Source organism: Myiozetetes cayanensis, unplaced genomic scaffold (genome assembly GCF_022539395.1).
Source record: "Myiozetetes cayanensis isolate MyiCay16 unplaced genomic scaffold, myiCay2020 scf1, whole genome shotgun sequence".
Taxonomy (NCBI): Eukaryota; Metazoa; Chordata; class Aves; order Passeriformes; family Tyrannidae; genus Myiozetetes; species Myiozetetes cayanensis.
Genome location: NW_026086604.1, coordinates 114,127,063 through 114,143,362, shown reverse-complemented (window position 1 = coordinate 114,143,362; position 16,300 = coordinate 114,127,063). Strand labels below are relative to the sequence as shown.

The 16,300-nt window shown below is 38.1% G+C and overlaps 1 protein-coding gene across 4 annotated transcripts in view; it reads left to right on the top strand.

The window, feature by feature from the left end:
• The window catches only part of KAT2B (lysine acetyltransferase 2B), a 38,683-nt gene that overhangs the window by 4,269 nt on the left and 18,114 nt on the right, over positions 1 to 16,300 (top strand). For all 4 annotated transcript variants that reach the window (XR_007628719.1, XM_050313203.1, XM_050313195.1 and 1 more), the window contains exons 2-6: positions 4,424 to 4,550; positions 9,159 to 9,304; positions 9,799 to 9,888; positions 11,668 to 11,849; positions 14,115 to 14,306. Coding sequence is in view for 3 of the 4 variants with exons in the window: in XM_050313203.1 (XP_050169160.1) it covers positions 4,424 to 4,550; positions 9,159 to 9,304; positions 9,799 to 9,888; positions 11,668 to 11,849; positions 14,115 to 14,306 (737 nt within the window). In the remaining variant the exon portion in view is untranslated. The remainder of the gene's footprint in view (positions 1 to 4,423; positions 4,551 to 9,158; positions 9,305 to 9,798; positions 9,889 to 11,667; positions 11,850 to 14,114; positions 14,307 to 16,300) is intronic.

Genomic DNA, 16,300 nt, shown 5'->3' with positions numbered 1-16,300 from the left:
ATTAAGTTTACAAGGTAGAAACGGGATGCCTATTATTAATAAAGGCTTTATACGGTAGCCTAATTTTCTTCTGTAAGTGAAACTGGAAAATACATGGAGTGAAATAATTAGATTGATCAGTAAATGAAGAACATGTCCTTAGAGCTGCCCATTGAACTGATTATTTTGTATTGTTAAAGATAAATGGGTCAGCTAATTTCCTGATATGTAAAAGTGGCTCTCCAAGCAGTGTCTAGCTGTCTGGTTGCTGGGTACTGAACACTTGAGAAGGAAAAAAATGTATTTTAAATTCATCAATGTATTTGTTATCATTTGTGTGGAGTTCTTTGAAATCATCCATTTGAGCTTGTTGCTTGCAGGAAAAAGCTTAAAGGGTATTTTACATGGCTTTTGTGTTGGGAGGATGAGTATTTTTTCTAGAGTAATTATACTTACTGGAAATAAAAAAGATATGTAATGTTGTGTGTGTATAATGTATTGAGTCTGCTTAGCATTTCAGTTACCAAGCAGGGCAACCTGTATGATTTTGAGTTGGAAAGAAAAGTCCAGTACAACGGCTATTTGAAACTCAGTTTTACAACTGTTGAGTATTTTACTTTATAATTAAGTTAGCTTGAAGTTTCCATGTTCTTAGGCTCATTTCACTGTCTGAAAAGGGGAGGAATGTTTAAGTTCCTAAGTTAATGTAACATTCTTCATTTATTCATTATTATTTGGACACCTGGAATCCACTTAAAAGGGGCTGAGATGTGCAATGTTGTAATGTTCATGTGTTTCCTTCCTAAATAAAAATACTAGCAAGTGTAAAATATGCTGTATTTTTTCACATTCCATTTTTATTCAATATTTATCAATATATTCAGTATTCTAAAGGAAATGGTAACTTTAGTTTGCCCAGTCTTGTAGTTTTCCTGCCCAGGGCTACTGGACAGTTTGATTTCCCACAGTGTAACACTCAACTGAATATGGAAGGAGTTAAAAAAAAACCACACACAACAAAACACGATTGAAATTATATTTCATTTATATTTCAGTTATATTACATTTGCAGTGCAAAATGTACATAATTGCTGCACGTTTGTTTGTTTTTATAGTTGTTGTTTTTGTGGGTTTTTTTTTGAGGGGGAGTGCAGGCAACAGTTGTGTAGTTGTTGTGTTTTATTATATTGCACTCATCCAATTTTATTAAAAACCACCAATGAAGGTGCAGTGTTCATGATCCCTGGGCCTACAAAGATGACAGTCATTACGCTGCAGCCCTTCGTAAGGCAGAAGTCCCCAGCTTTCTCCAGTGGATTTATCAAAGCTCTGCAAGTGTCCCAGAAGAAAAGGCTTCAAGGACTAGATATGCTAGTTCAAGTGCTTTTTTCCTTCTTCCCCTCAAAACTGTTTTGATCTTAAATTTAGTTTTCGAGGAGGTGAAGTCATACTTTATTTTCTAATGAAAAGCAGATGAGTGACATTAAAAAAAAAAAAGGCAATAAAGGAAAAAGCTGAAGATAGTCAAAGCAAGGACTGAATAAACAAAATACTGTGGAAGATTTAAAAGAACTCAGCAGTTTAAGCCATCGAGGACTGCACATTGCATATTCACTGCAAAATACTTGCACTGTCAACATCTTCACTGAAAGCTAAGTTTTAAAGAGGACCTTTTTGGGTTCTGTTTCCCCTTGGTTAACAGCACATTTATGCTGATTCCATGCTTTATAGAGAGATTAACAAAAAAACCCACCGTAGTGGTTGTTTGAGAAAGGTCTCTGAAATAATTTGAACAATACAAATTAACAGCTGCTGCAAAAAGATCTGGCGAGGAAATACCAACGAGGGCAGAAAAAAATTGCCGTTGAACACGCTGTTTTTATTCTTCTGTGGGTGGGTTGATATTTATTTTTGGCAGTTTAACTGAGCTGTTATCACAATTCATGTATCTGTTTGCAGCTTTGCTGCTAATTATTGTGTGACACTAAAGTTTGTGTAGTTACTTGCTGTTTATAGTCTTTTGCCTTGATAGTAAACATTGTTTGGTGAGCTTCTGTGAAATACTACCTCCACTCAGAGAAAAAAATTCTCAAAAAGCTTGTGCCTTGTTTGAGGACATGTTTCATTGTGGTATGATTTAAGACAATTAATAATAAGCATTGTATTATGTCACTAATTTAGAGTGTTGAACATTTGTCTGGACAGCTGCATGGGAAGGATCAAATCTTACTTCTCTAAAATAATATTCAATCATTTTTTGTTTGACAGCTCCTTCACAGTTGTATCTTGCATTTTCTTTGGCAATAATCTCATTTTCAGACTTTTTTTTTGTTTTTCAACAGTTTCTCTATCGTTGTTTTAAATGCAAAAACTTTCATGGCAATGTTGCCTTTCCCACAAAACAAATCTGTATTGTTTATTTGGCCTCAGTTTTGTCCAGCTTGAGGCGCCAATTGAAAGTGGTGTTTCAAGTCATCTCACAGATGTCCAAAGTTCTTGCACCAGGGCAATCTGTGGTACACAGGTATCACTCAATCACTGATCTCTCTAGTCATTAAATTTTAAGAGGTCATGTAGGGCTGGATGACAAACAAAAGTAAAACTGACTCAATGCCTGTGAAACTGTAAGAGATGGTTTCTCCTCTAAAATAACACTGGACTGCTTTCAGTTCTCTGCCAATCATATTACTCATAGAAAACATGAGAGAAAAAGAACATAAACTTCACCCAAGTCTTTTCAGATTGCATTTTATGAGACTTAAAAAAAATTGTTTTAATCTTCCCCTCATTTCGTTCTGAAACCTCTCTGATTTAACATTATAAATACATGGGATGGCAGGTGGTCTGCACACATATAGTGAGTTTGGAGAGCCAAGAGGTTCAGGCAATGCAGATTGTCTTTTATTTCAAGGGAAATATATGGAAGTGGTTTTGCTGGGCACTTGCAGGTGAATTTCTGAGTCATCCTGGTGGCTCTGGCTGCTGAAAATGCCACTCATGGCCCTTGTTACCTGCCAGACTGCCCTTGGTGCAGGCATAAGCCATGGCACCCAGGGCCAAGAGCCCAGCTGGATAAATGCTTAAGTGTTAGAGATGGTAAAAATATCATGTGGTGCTCAGTGAACTGCAGGCAGCAGTTTTCTTGGTGCTCAGGTTGCTGAATATTAAAATTAGTTTAGAAGAACAATTTACCAACTATCTACAAAGCTGTCAGTGTTAGGAGCTGTCAAGCTGTGATCCTTTCTGCTTCTCCTGGGTGCTTCTTCCTTAGGTAGGATGGGATTTGGAAACTTAAAAGGAAAATGAAATAGGTTCCTGAAATAGATTGCATTAAATCTATGCAGAATCGGTTTTGAAAAATGACACGAGTGCTGGATATATTAACATCACAATTTTTCCTACTAAGATTGTTTCAACCATAAATATTATGCAGCACTTGGCATACTTTCCTCACTGAGGTCTGTGGCAGTGCAATTTCCTGAGTATCTTTTTACAACCCAGTGCACAGATATCTCTGAACAGTAGAAAAGCAACTTTCCTTCCAATTAGGCCTTCAAATAGGAGTATGAATGATGTTAGAAGTACTTTACCATCAAAATAACTAAGATCTTTTGGATATGCAGAGGAAATTCCCTCTTCTAAAGCTGCTCTTTAGAAACTGGAGTCAGAGCTCTGAACTTCTGAGTCATTTGAGACATGATTAGCAAAGTCACAACCTCTCCCTTCATGGTCTTCCCTTTTAGCTGCAGTCTATTGCTGGTGTTTCACGCTCAGCGAGTGTAAACAAACTTTTCAGGGAAAGCAGCAGGTTGCAGTGGTAGTGCCTTTGACATCTTTCCCCTTCGTGGCCAAGCCTTGCCTTAGACAGCATTCTTCAGTAGTGCAGTTATTGTTTGGTTATTTCAGCACTGGTTAACCCTTGCTTGGGTTGTCATGGGCTTCATTTCAGTTGCATGATTCCTTGTTGCCGGTGTAGTTGATGAGGCAGTGATAAATGTGTTTCCTGTTAGGTAACTTGTTTGTGTTTAAATCGTCAAAACTGTCTCAGTGGCAGGATCTGGACATGTGGATATACCAGTAAATGTTTGAAAACTTCTTTCATTTGAGTGAGGGCTTTCTGTAAAGGAATTAGTCAGGGTTTGTGTGTGTATTTTGCTTACCATAACTGTATTAATGTCTCTGTTTGGGGTACTATTCTGTTTCTGACTATTTCTAGAAAAGAAAGGCTAGTAGTGTGGTCGATAAAAATGCAAACCCAGGCAAAACAACAGCAAAACACCCCAAGTCCCCCTCCCCTCAACATCAATCCCTTCCCCACCCCCCCAAAAAAAGTGACTTGTAACTAAAAAAAAACAAACCAGCAGCTTGTATTTCTTTTTATGGCTTTTGAAATAACACGGTATCATCAATTTGTTGATCGATACCCCTTTTGCTTTGATTTCAGGCCGAGGAATCCTGTAAATGCAATGGCTGGAAGAACCCCAACCCGCCTCCCACACCTCCCCGGGCCGAGCTGCAGCAGGCGGCTGTCAGCCTGGCTGAGCCCTGCCGCAGCTGCAGCCACACGCTGGGTAAGCCTCTCCCTTTCTCCCGCAGTCCGTGCACACCCCAGAATCTCTGCTTTTGGGAGATGAAAGTCGAGATGCCGTGCCAAGACCTAGGAACGGGGATTGCGGTCAGATGTAAATGTCAGTAACTTAGATTAAAATATGTTTGATATTTCAAAAGCATGTTTAATATGGAAATATCAAAAAAAATTAGTTTTGAATAAATTCAACTATGGTATAACTTCTAACAACACAGACGTTCAAAGCTGTTAAAATGCAAGAGCACTGTTAAGCTACCCATAGCAGTTTTAATGCTTTGTGTTACATATGCTTTAACCTCACATAGATTAACCTCAGCTGCCTTAGATACCACATGAATGACTCTGGTAAGCTGTATTAGGTGCTTTTTTTAATAATTAAGTATAAAATATTCTTGAAAGCAGATACTCCTATGTAGTAAAAGAACTGTGCCTTTTCTGTGTCACAGAAAATAATACCTAGGTTGTATATCTAAGCATTGTCTAAGTTCTGTGCTGACAGCTCGCATATCTTGGAAACAACTGCTCAAAATCCACTGTTAAATGCTCTTGTGGTTTAGGGGATTTTGTTTTTCAGATTTAGACTAAATAACAATTTATTACTCACATAGCCTGAAAAATAGTAGTGAATCGCTGTAGCATTATTTCAAGAATTTGTATACTTATCCAAATTAAAAGCTGATGACTTTTTCTGTATGTGTTGCAGTCATAGAATAGTTTGAGTTTGGGGGGATGTTTTAATGTTCCAGCCCTCCTGCACTAAGCAGGTGCACCTTCTACTACATCAGGTTGCTCAGAGCCCCGTCTGACCTGAACTTGAATTCCAGCGAAGGGGCATCCACTACCTCTTTGGGTATCCTGTTCCAATTTTCTACCACAGTCATTGTACAACACCTTCTTTCTTATATATAATCTAAACCTAGTCTCTTTCAGTTTAAAGCCATCGTCCCTTGTCCTATGTGTCCTTGTAAGAAGTCCCTCTCTGTCTCTCTTGAAGGCCCCTATAGGTGCTAGAGGGCTGCTTAGGGATGTCCCTGGAACCTTCTCTTCTCCATACTCCCAACTCTTAAGAGAGGTGCTCCAGCCCTCTGATCACCTTTGTCGCTCTCCTCTACTAGACTTGTTCCAACTGGTACATGCCCTTTTTAGCAAATATAGAATAAAAATTGAGCTAAAAGAAAATTCAGAACTAACTGAAAAGGAACAGTTGCTATTTAACTTTTGTTGCTGTCCAAAACTTAGGACAGTGAAATAAGAAAAAGGAAATGTAAAACCTTCACAATAGATCATTTATTTTTTTTAGTTTTGAAAAATAATATTGTGGGTTTTATGGAATACTTTCTTGATTTTATTGGGATTTATTTCCATTTCTTCTCTATTCTTTTTATGCTCTCATTACATGCAGTTTATTTATAGGCTTTTGAGCAGTTGTTTCCTTTCTTGATACTCCCAAGCTCTGGGTTTGCTTTGCAGGAGATTAAGAAATGCATGGTATCACAGAAAATTTAGTCACTTTAGCCAAGTCAGTTCCGACTTTCCATCACATGCCTTCTCCGTGCTGCTTCTGTTTATGCAGTTGGGGTGGCTTGTGTTACCCATCCCTTTAATTCCTGGCCTTTGAAGAAAGAGCTTATTCTTTTTTTTTTTTTTTTTTTTTTTCCTAATTTTCTTTTAAACTAGCAAGATGTACCTATCAGTTTTCTGTTCTTCAGCTGAATTTGTGGATGTTATGTATTTGTGTAAAAAACCTGGCTTTTCTAAAGGCTGATGCTGGTTTTGGTCTTCACTCCTTAGCTAGGGAATAAGGGAAAACCAGTAGTGTAAAACCAGTAAAAGTACTTTATGGAAGAAACTTTATTATTATTTACTACTCTTTTTAGAAAAGTTAAGGTTTCTTGTCTTTCTGACCACAGCTAATGAGGAAGATGTTTCATTTGAAATAATAGAAATGAGGTGCTGTGTGCTTACTCATACTACTGGCAAAACCATGTCTTTCGGTGGTGTTTTCCAAGATAATTTTCCTATTCATCTCCTCTAAATGAGTGTGTTCCTGCTGAACACCTTTAAAACCAAATTTACCACAAGGTGTGCAGGCTTCAGATTATCTGTCCTGAATTTTCTCCTCCTTGGAAAGCCTTTGAAATAGCGATGTAGAAATTTCTGTACATGTTAAAGCTGATGTATCTGATGTAAAATGTAGGATGTTCTTTTTTTTTTTTCCTTTTTAAGATTAATTATTTTCTTTCAAAGGTAATCCTAGATACTTGTCTTGCTTGAGATGTTTCTTTTTGGGAGTGTGGTTTGATCTTCAAGCCAGTGCAGGTTTTGGTGCATAAATCTATTTAATGGTGTGTATTAATTTACAGTCTACTTACCTACAACTTGTATTCATCTATTTGGTGCTCAGCCCCATGGCTTGGCTCAAAATGGTTGTTTTGATGAATATTTCTTTTATTTGGGTGATATATTGTGTCGCTGTGAAGTGATGACTGAATTGGGTGCTGGGAGAACTCATTTTCTTCCAGCCACAAGGCCAGGTGTTGTGTAGTCAGAGGCTCTTTTCTCTTTTATATTTTATGTTTGATTGGTTTTTCCTAGTTTATTAATATGCTAATACTTGGTATATGCATTCAGTCCCTTTTTTTTCCCTAGTACTGCCTTCAGTTCCTGCTATGCACCTTCACGAGCATGTCTGGGTATTTCTTGGTTTGTCTGTCCAATACACATTGCTAGTGCTTTTATGTACACACTGATTTTGATATAGACTTTGGACACGTTCCTCTTTTTTCACTGTTCCTAATACATACATTGCAGTGCTTGCTTATTGAATTTGCAGGTCTTCATATCAGTGCAGACTTGCTATTTCTACTTGCTCTGTTCTGCATGCTGTAGCAATCTATACATGTGATACTGGAATTTTTTTTCAGGCATAACAGCAGCTGGGAAAGGGTGTGCCAGTTGGGCAGTGCATGTGACTGGGACTGTGTAACTCTAGTCATAGTAATGCAGTATTTGATGACGGTGTTCTAAAGCTTTGACTTTAACAGAAGGTTTACTAAGGGCCACAGAATCTGGGAATGGGCTGTGAACATCTGAAAAACAATAGTTTGTTGGGCTGATGTAAAAACATCGGTGTTTCTATGGGAAATGGTAACAGGTAGTTAATACATGCTGTTAATACACTTATTGTACTTTTAAATTTACAATAGGGTAATAATTGTCTAGTTTAATAAAATGTTTAAACATGGCCACTAAGTAGCCAAGGTTCAGTATTGTTATGGATACTGCATAGAAATGGCTTCTTGTGGTGATGTTTTATTCATTTGTTAGTTGAATGCAAAGTTTCTTTAGAATGTTATCAGTTTCTAATGCAAAGCTCATCTAGGAGGCTAGTCATTACTTTTAAAAGATCAGGACAGACAGCTTGGAATGTTAGCCCTTCACACCTTTCTCAAGGGCAGAGAGCATTTTATTCTGAATGCTGAACATTTGTCCTTAAAGGAAGCTCATGATGGCCATCCCCCAAAGATACTGCATTATAAATGTTCACTGAACTGGAAACAATTGCTGGTATCTTTTTCGTGTTCTGAGCTATAGTGTCCTTTTTACTTGAAGCTGAACAAATTTATTGAATTTAAATGTTTTGGTGTCATACTAAACTTCTCAAAACAAACCATCTTTTCTGGGTGGCCAATAAATATGATTGTTTTCAAGTCAGGTGTTATTTTTCCTCATTGCCTCCCCAACTGAGGTGTCTGATTTCTGTTGAAAAGATATAATGTTCATCTTAAAAAGTAAATATTGATAAAATTCGTTAAAATATAGAAACGCTAGTATGCCCAAACTTTAAAGTAATTTCCCCCTTCTTTGTAACGATATTTTGTTGTCCTTTCAGAAGAAAAGATATGCATACCATCTACACTGGCCTGGAGTCATCGAAGATCTTGTTTCTTTTTGTAATGCAAATATCTTCTTTCTGGGAATTGACCTCTTGTTTTACATTGCCTTCTCTCTTCCTGGGGCCAGTTGTTCAAACCAGCTTGAAGTGAATGCCCTGTTTTACATGTAGAAACCTCAAGCTTTTGAAAATTACAGATGAGGAACTGGATTTGCCTTTGGAGATGATAAAATGGAGTTTGTCACTTGGAAATGGCAATAAGTGTAAAGATGCTTTTTTGTGAACTTCTAAACAAATGAGCATGTCCAGTCTGCATAATCTGTGTTCATATACTGTGCACAAAGCATAGTTTGATCTTACATCATATGAAAGTAAGAGACTTAGCCAATAGTTTTGTTTTCCAGGCTGATTTTCGGTGCTGATTTTTTTTCACTCTTCACAGAATAAGGTGCTCTTGCACCTCTATTACCTAATTTATGGGAATTATGGATTTATTTTCTTTAGTCAAGAAACCTTGTCTCAAATGGACAAAAATGTATGTAGGTATATAGTGCAACAAATCAATACTGTTTAAATAGGTTATTACAGGATCAGTGCCTTTACAGTTACGGCTTTTGTTTGAGATCTCCTGGCAAATATTTGTGTTTTGGTTCTCTCAGTAGGCTCTTTACAAGTCTGAATTTTTGTTTTGTTTAGCTGCTCATGTTTCTCACCTGGAGAATGTGTCTGAAGAAGAAATGAATAGGCTTCTGGGCATTGTATTGGATGTGGAGTATTTGTTCACCTGTGTCCACAAAGAAGAAGATGCAGACACCAAGCAAGTTTATTTCTACCTGTTCAAAGTAAGCTGAACTTGTGAAGTGTCTTCTTAGGTTTTTCAGTCTCTCACACATAAGCCAATTTTGCTGCCACTCATGCATGGATTGACTGTATCTGATGGGACATTTTTTCACTAGGTTGATGCTCTGAGTAGAGCAGTGTGGGCTGGACATTCTGGTACTCGAGGTGTACTGATTCTTATTCCGTAAGTCATCCAGATGATTGAGGAACTGACCCTGAGTCCCATCTATAAACTGCACAACTTTCTTTACTTACATAAAATAAAGTCAGTTGATATCAAAGCTAACTTAGTTGCCTACATTTCCTCAGAGAAACTTCTTGTATGCATTTCAAATAAGGTGGAAGTTTAATAATTACAAATTCAGATGACTAAACAAGCAGGTTTATAGCCAGGAGATTTACAACACTGCTTACAGTATGTTGTGCATTTGTGACTTCCATTGACTCTGTGTATGCAAATAGACCAATTTTTAAAAAATTTCTATGTTTTTAACAGCTCTTGAGGAAGTGCATTTTACAAATGGGAAAACCTGTAGTAGAAGGATCTTTGGAAAGTCCTCCATTTGAGAAACCTAGCATTGAACAGGTAAAGAGTCAAGATGTGGGTTTGGTTCATGTGGTGGTCTTTTTTCTGGTTTTGGGGTTGTTTTATTTCTTTTTGTTTCTTTATGAATTTTTTATTTCCTTATTGTTATTTGGTGGGGGGTTGGGATTTTGGGGATTTTTTTAGTGGGTTTTTCTTTTTTTTTTTTTTTGGTAAATGGATGCACTGGTTTTGAGAACAGGGCATTTTAGGCACTTTCAGAAGTTTCTTTGTATTGCTTAAGACAAAATACGGGACTATAGGAGACCTCTGCTGATTCTCCTTTAGTATTGGCACAATAGTTAACATTATTTGGCTTCTCTCATCACTCATCTTATGCTTTAATAAAACTGACTTTTTTGTGGGTTCAGAGAATCAACTTGAAATGCTACTTTTATGTGGGCACTTCTAATCTTTCTTTGTTTCAAGTGATGAAAAATGCTGTTGAAGTTTTGAAATCCAATATTAAAATGACACTTGCCTTCTGTAAATCAAGGAAAATGTTGCAATCCAATTCAGTGAGATCATAGCCTTCTCTTTCAAAGGGTACACAACAAAAAAACAAAGCCAAAACCAAAGAATAACTGAGGCTTTTGTAACTCACAATGGATAAAGAACATATGACAAATTCAGTTTTTCGTGAAGTGAGCTCCCAAGAATGCACTTTTGGCAGACAAGTGGGCCCATTAGCTCCAGTGAGACTCTGCAGAGGCTCACATACCTCGCTGAAACAGGAGCTCAATGTTTTCCCATCAGTGAATGAATGGATGCTCTATTGTTAAACAGGGTATTTTAGATGTGAGGACTGTTATGTGTAGTAATTACTTCTTGCAGCTGTCGCTTATAATTTAGAAAATCAGACCACTTTATTGCTGAATTTCTGAGAAGTCTTCACCTGAAGTTCTCCTTTAGTTGGAGTATAAAAAAAAGTGAGTGTATGTAATCTCCATATACTCCTAGTCCTTAAAATACACTAATATAATAAATAAATAAAAATAAATAAAATATAAATAAAAATTATGCAATATAATTTTTGTCACATTCTTTTCACTGTTTGCTCAATTTGCCTAAGAAAATAAAGCACAGAGATAAAAGAGTAATTCTTCTTACAGTTTATTTTGAAATAATTTTAGCTTTAAAATGACCAATATTTTCGATTCTGTTTTCAGCAGCTCAGCAACTCAATCAAACAAAATTATTTGCTAAGCACAAGTGTTATAATTGATTTATAAGAAATATATATTGCAGCACTTTGAGTCACATATTTTAGCTATATTCAGTGGATTTTTCCTTTAAGTGGTCAGTATCCAAAGTGCAATGAGGAGTCATGCTTCTGAAGTAGTGACACTTCTTGAAGAAATAATATGATGTGTAGACACAAACTTAAGCAGAAGTCCACAAGCCCTACTCTGTTCAAAAGTAGGTAGAGAGTTTTGTAGGTGATACTTGGTTTAGAGAGCATAAAGAAAAAAACCTACTAGAACTTTCTCTGTTCCCTGACTTTGAGAAGCAAGATAAAATAAAGAATTTTTCTCTTCTGCCCTTACGTCAGCTGCTGGTGGTGGATTACATAAAAATATCTGGATGTACCTGCTGTTGTGTACACAGGAGCCATCCTGTGGCAGCTACATAAGTAGCTGAGCGAGGAGTTCATGGTCTCCAATATTTTTCTGTCCCATGTAATGCAAGTTCAGGGTTAATAAACACAAAGTGAGGAATATTTGAGGATGCTCTTACAAAAATTATGGCTAAATAGCTAAACAGGATTTCTTCCTTCTTAAGGGTGTGAATAATTTCGTGCAGTACAAATTTAGCCACTTGCCATCGAAGGAAAGACAAACAATAGTGGAACTGGCTAAAATGTTTCTGAACCGCATTAACTACTGGCACCTGGAGACACCTTCTCAGCGAAGATTACGGTCACCCAATGATGACATTGCGGGCTATAAAGTGAATTATACCAGGTAACACTGCTTTTACTTGTTACAGGTCTTCCTTGCAAATAGGGCATGTACAGACTTCAGGAATATACCAGTACCTTTGCGCCATGGATGTACCTTGAGAATTTTTTGCAGTCGTGGAGTTTACGTGAAAACCTGAGGATTTTAGTGAGAGTACATCAGTTTCACGTGCAACCTTGTGTTTTGAGAGGTGTGCTTTATCAGCCAGCAACAAGGAGCAGAGTCCATGAACATCTGTATCTAACAATGCTTTTGCACATTCTGTGGTTGCAAAGTGCTCTTGGTCTACATAAGATGTGAGCCTTATCTAAGATCCCTATTTGTTATTAAAAAGAAAAAGAAGATAACATTAAGCATTGTAAAGCATCACTGTTTGAAACCAAATCACAGAGGAGCTGAAAAATCAAAATAATTTTGCAAGTGCTAGAATGCTAATTAGGGAATGAATATTATTAGGTTCCTTAAAGTAGTAGTTCTTGTTATGACCTTTTAATACGTTGTTAGAATTCAAAGCAATAACTTAGTTGCTGGGGGAACAAGAGCTAGGATAGAAAGCCATGTCTCTTTTAATTTTCTTTTCCTCACAACGGTAGTGCAATGCCTTTTTCAGTTAGCATAGTGACAGCAGCTAAGTGCTGGCAGCACACAGCTAACCTCTGTCAGCACCCTGGTTACCAGGAACTACTGGGGACTCTTTTCCTGGCTGAGGGTGAGCACCACCTTCTGGCTGCTTTCCTGGTGGCCTGTCTTCTGACACACCTCAGCTGCATGAAGGCAAACAGCAAACCCTGGTGTGAGTTGAGACTGTGGCTGGTGATACAGCAGGCTGTGTTATGTCTGTGTCCAACTGGGATGTTCTCATGACTTGTCCCCTTAAATAACTGCCTGACATAAAGGACAGTTATAATCCATAGGGCTCCTGAGACCATGTTTGGTGGGTGTTTGACCTCTATTTGTTTGTGATAACAGATATCAGCCAGGGTTGGTAGGAGCTAATTTTTGTTGGGAAACAACAACTAATTGGCTCTGGTCGGTGGCTTTTGTTGTTAATGATTTTGTCACTTGTCATTTCTCAAACCCACCTGCCCACTCCGACCCAAAGTGCCATCCCTTTCCATCATATCTAACCTGTCATTGTAAGCTTCTTTCCTCTGTGCTGCTTGAAGAGTCGCTCAGGGTGCTGCTGTGCTCCATGGGCATATCTTCTGAATTTTTGCAGTCACAGACTTCACTGGAAAACCTGAGGATAGGAATGAAACCATATCAGTTTCACATGCATCCTTATGTTTTGAGAGGTGTTCTTTATCAGCCAAGAACAGGGAGTAGAGGTCTGTTAACAACTCTATCTCACAACTCTTTTGCAACTCATGTTTGCAAAGATTAAGGAGCAAGAGTTTGGGAGACCATTTTGAGACAGGTTGTACTTTGGGTCTAGGTGAGGAAACCCATGTAGGATCCAACACAGTCTGTTTGCATCCAATTCTTAACATTTTCTTGTCATTGCTGGAGCTTTCATCATGGTTATGGTCTGATTCTGCTACAGCTCTAGATACCAGTGACTGTTCGCTTACACACAGATATTGAAATCTCATTTATAAGATTAACAGATATTGTGACCTACATAGGTGGTGTGCTCCTGAATTGTCTCTTCAGTACCATCGTCCCTTCTCCAAGAAGAAAAACATGACATGTTATAATTTTCATATGTTCTTCTTAAAGCAAAACTTGTTATGGAGGGAGATACTGGTAATGAAAGAATAACAAGTCAGGGTGTGATGGGAAGAATACAACTGGTGGGAAACCTGGACAGGAGTCCAGTCAGTTTAGGAGGGAGCTAGTTTTAAGTGTCACCCCTTTTGCCTCTGTGTGGGAAATGTAGAAGTTTGAGGAGGGGAAAACAGGTCGTACTAAGAGTCTTTGGAATCAGAGGCAGGAGATGTGGAAGGCTGAATGAATAAGCTGTGGAGAGAATCCCTGACATCAACATGAATTTTCTGTAATCTGTGATTATTTCTGGAACAAGAGCACTTTGTAGAAACTAGACTGCAGAGAAAAAGAATGTATGGAGACTTAAAACTACTTGTCTGTCATTTATTTAAAATGCTGGGCAATATACATACTGCTTAACTCTGTCCAGCCATGTTGTAGAACTGATTGATACGGTTATATAGCTCTCAGCTGAGTTACAAATGAGGTAGGTAGCAGCTTTGTTGCACTAAGTCATATGTTAGATGGTGATAATTATCTGTCTTTTTTTCATCTTTACAGGTGGCTTTGTTATTGCAATGTCCCTCAGTTCTGTGACAGTCTGCCTAGGTATGAAACCACCCAGGTTTTTGGTAGGACATTGCTTCGCTCTGTTTTCACCGTAATGAGGCGGCAACTGCTGGAGCAGGCCAGGCAAGAGAAAGACAAGCTTCCTCAAGAAAAACGAACACTAATCCTCACTCATTTTCCAAAGTAAGGGGTCACAGTGTGTCTGCATTCAAAGTTAATCGGTAACTTTGTTGTGGAAAGCAGGAAATTACCTGCAGCTTAAAATAATTTCTCTTTTTATTCAGTTACAAGTAGATGCTGCAGCTTTATTTACTGCCATAGCTTGAACTACTGTATTTTCTGTACAGAAACTGCTTGCTTTGCTTTGGGAACTTCAGGGTTTACTTTATGAAAGGGATTATTCATCGTGCTGGGGGATTGTGCTTTTTAGCTATTAAGCAGGTATTGTTGGTCCATTACTTTCTTTTTGTGTAGTCTTTGGAAACAACGTAGGTCCAGATCTCCAAAAACATATGCTCACTTCTGCTTTGGTGATGGAGCAGTAAAAAAGAGAGTGTTGTACAGGAGTTTATATACACCTAAGAATTTCAGTTTATTTCAGCATTGTAATAGGGAACAAAGTAGTCACTCTATGCCCAGAAGAGATGAGTTTATTTGGCAAAGAAGAGAGGAGTCAGTACAAAACTGCACCAGTGAATCCTAAACTCATAAATTTTGTATTGACTACCTGATCCACTGCTGGAATGTTGACGACTATCTCTCACAATTAAACAACAATTATTACGTATTGGGGAATGTGGGATAATGACTTTCTTGAAACATGCTCAACATTGACAGTCCTTAATTTCAAACATTTTACTGGTCATAAAGAGGGGAGGTAGTGGTGACAGGATCATTCATTATAATCTTCCAGTTAAAATACTGTATCCTTATATCCTTATTTCGTGGGCGTGGCTTGGCTCTCTAGGTCATACTTGAAAAACCTGTCCCTCCTAAGAACAAACAATCTGAACCTCAGGAGACCTGATGGCACTGATGCTATGCAAGCTACTGTGTTGGACTACGAGTTGGGTTAGTGCTCAGGGGAATGAAAAACAATATGAGCTTTCCAAAGCTGAGTAGAGCCAGGATTTGTTGCTTCTACTGTTATTAATAGCATATTTTACCACTTTGAAAGATGTACCCTGTCTCTGGAGTAGACTGTTATGGATGCAGGAATGTTTGTATGTATCTAGGAAAAGGATCCTGACCTGACCCTGAAATAGGTATAAAGAAGGATTTAACATGACACTGATGCAAGGAACAGATTTGTGGAGGATGTAGGTGTGCATATGCCCCTGTTTTCACTGCCTTTTACAGCAATAAATAATGAAAAGCATTATTATTCACTGCAGTTCCTTTTGATATTCTGCTGGGGGAAAAAAGGACAAGCACTGTTTGCAGATGATCTGTGGGAAATATGAATAACATTTTAAATCTTTTATGGGCTGTACTTGTCTGAAGCATTTGTCTCTCTGCTGGCGTTATGCTGAGTGAACCCTGCAGAGGAGCTGAGTCTCAGAGCATGGAACCTGGCATTGGCACAGGGTTCCTATCTGCCTCCAACTCTCCTTTCTGGGCAAATGGAGCACCCACTGGTTATGTCTGTGTGCCTCAGAGTTAGTCACTAACAGGGCTGAAGGCAGAGCCTCTGTACTGCCTGTAAATGTACCTTTGGATAAAGTTTAATTTGTCCTTCTGCTCTGTCACAGATGGCGAGGTCACTGTGACAAACCTTTTTAGCCCTTATCAGCTGTATAGACAGCAGCAAACACAGCACATTGCCTAGGTATAGCTGTCCTATATATACGATACAAGAGCCTGACTTGATCCTGAAAATCCTTATCCTGTTCAAGAAAGTCTTACTCAACAGTTCTTTTGGTTTCAACTAGATAGTTTCTATACATATAGATAACTCTAGGGAGTAAAAACATGCCGTGTCAGCTTCTGCTCTGAAAACTCTTTTTTTGGAACATAGAATAAGCAGCTGCCTTGCTCCTGAGAGGGAATTGGTGTATCCCTGAGAAGGCGAGTGTGCTGGATCATCTGACCTGTGGAATTTCTCTCATATAGTGATGCTGAGAGAGATTTAAAAATCACGCTGTTTCTGTGACTGTACCAAAGTAAGGTTAAAAATA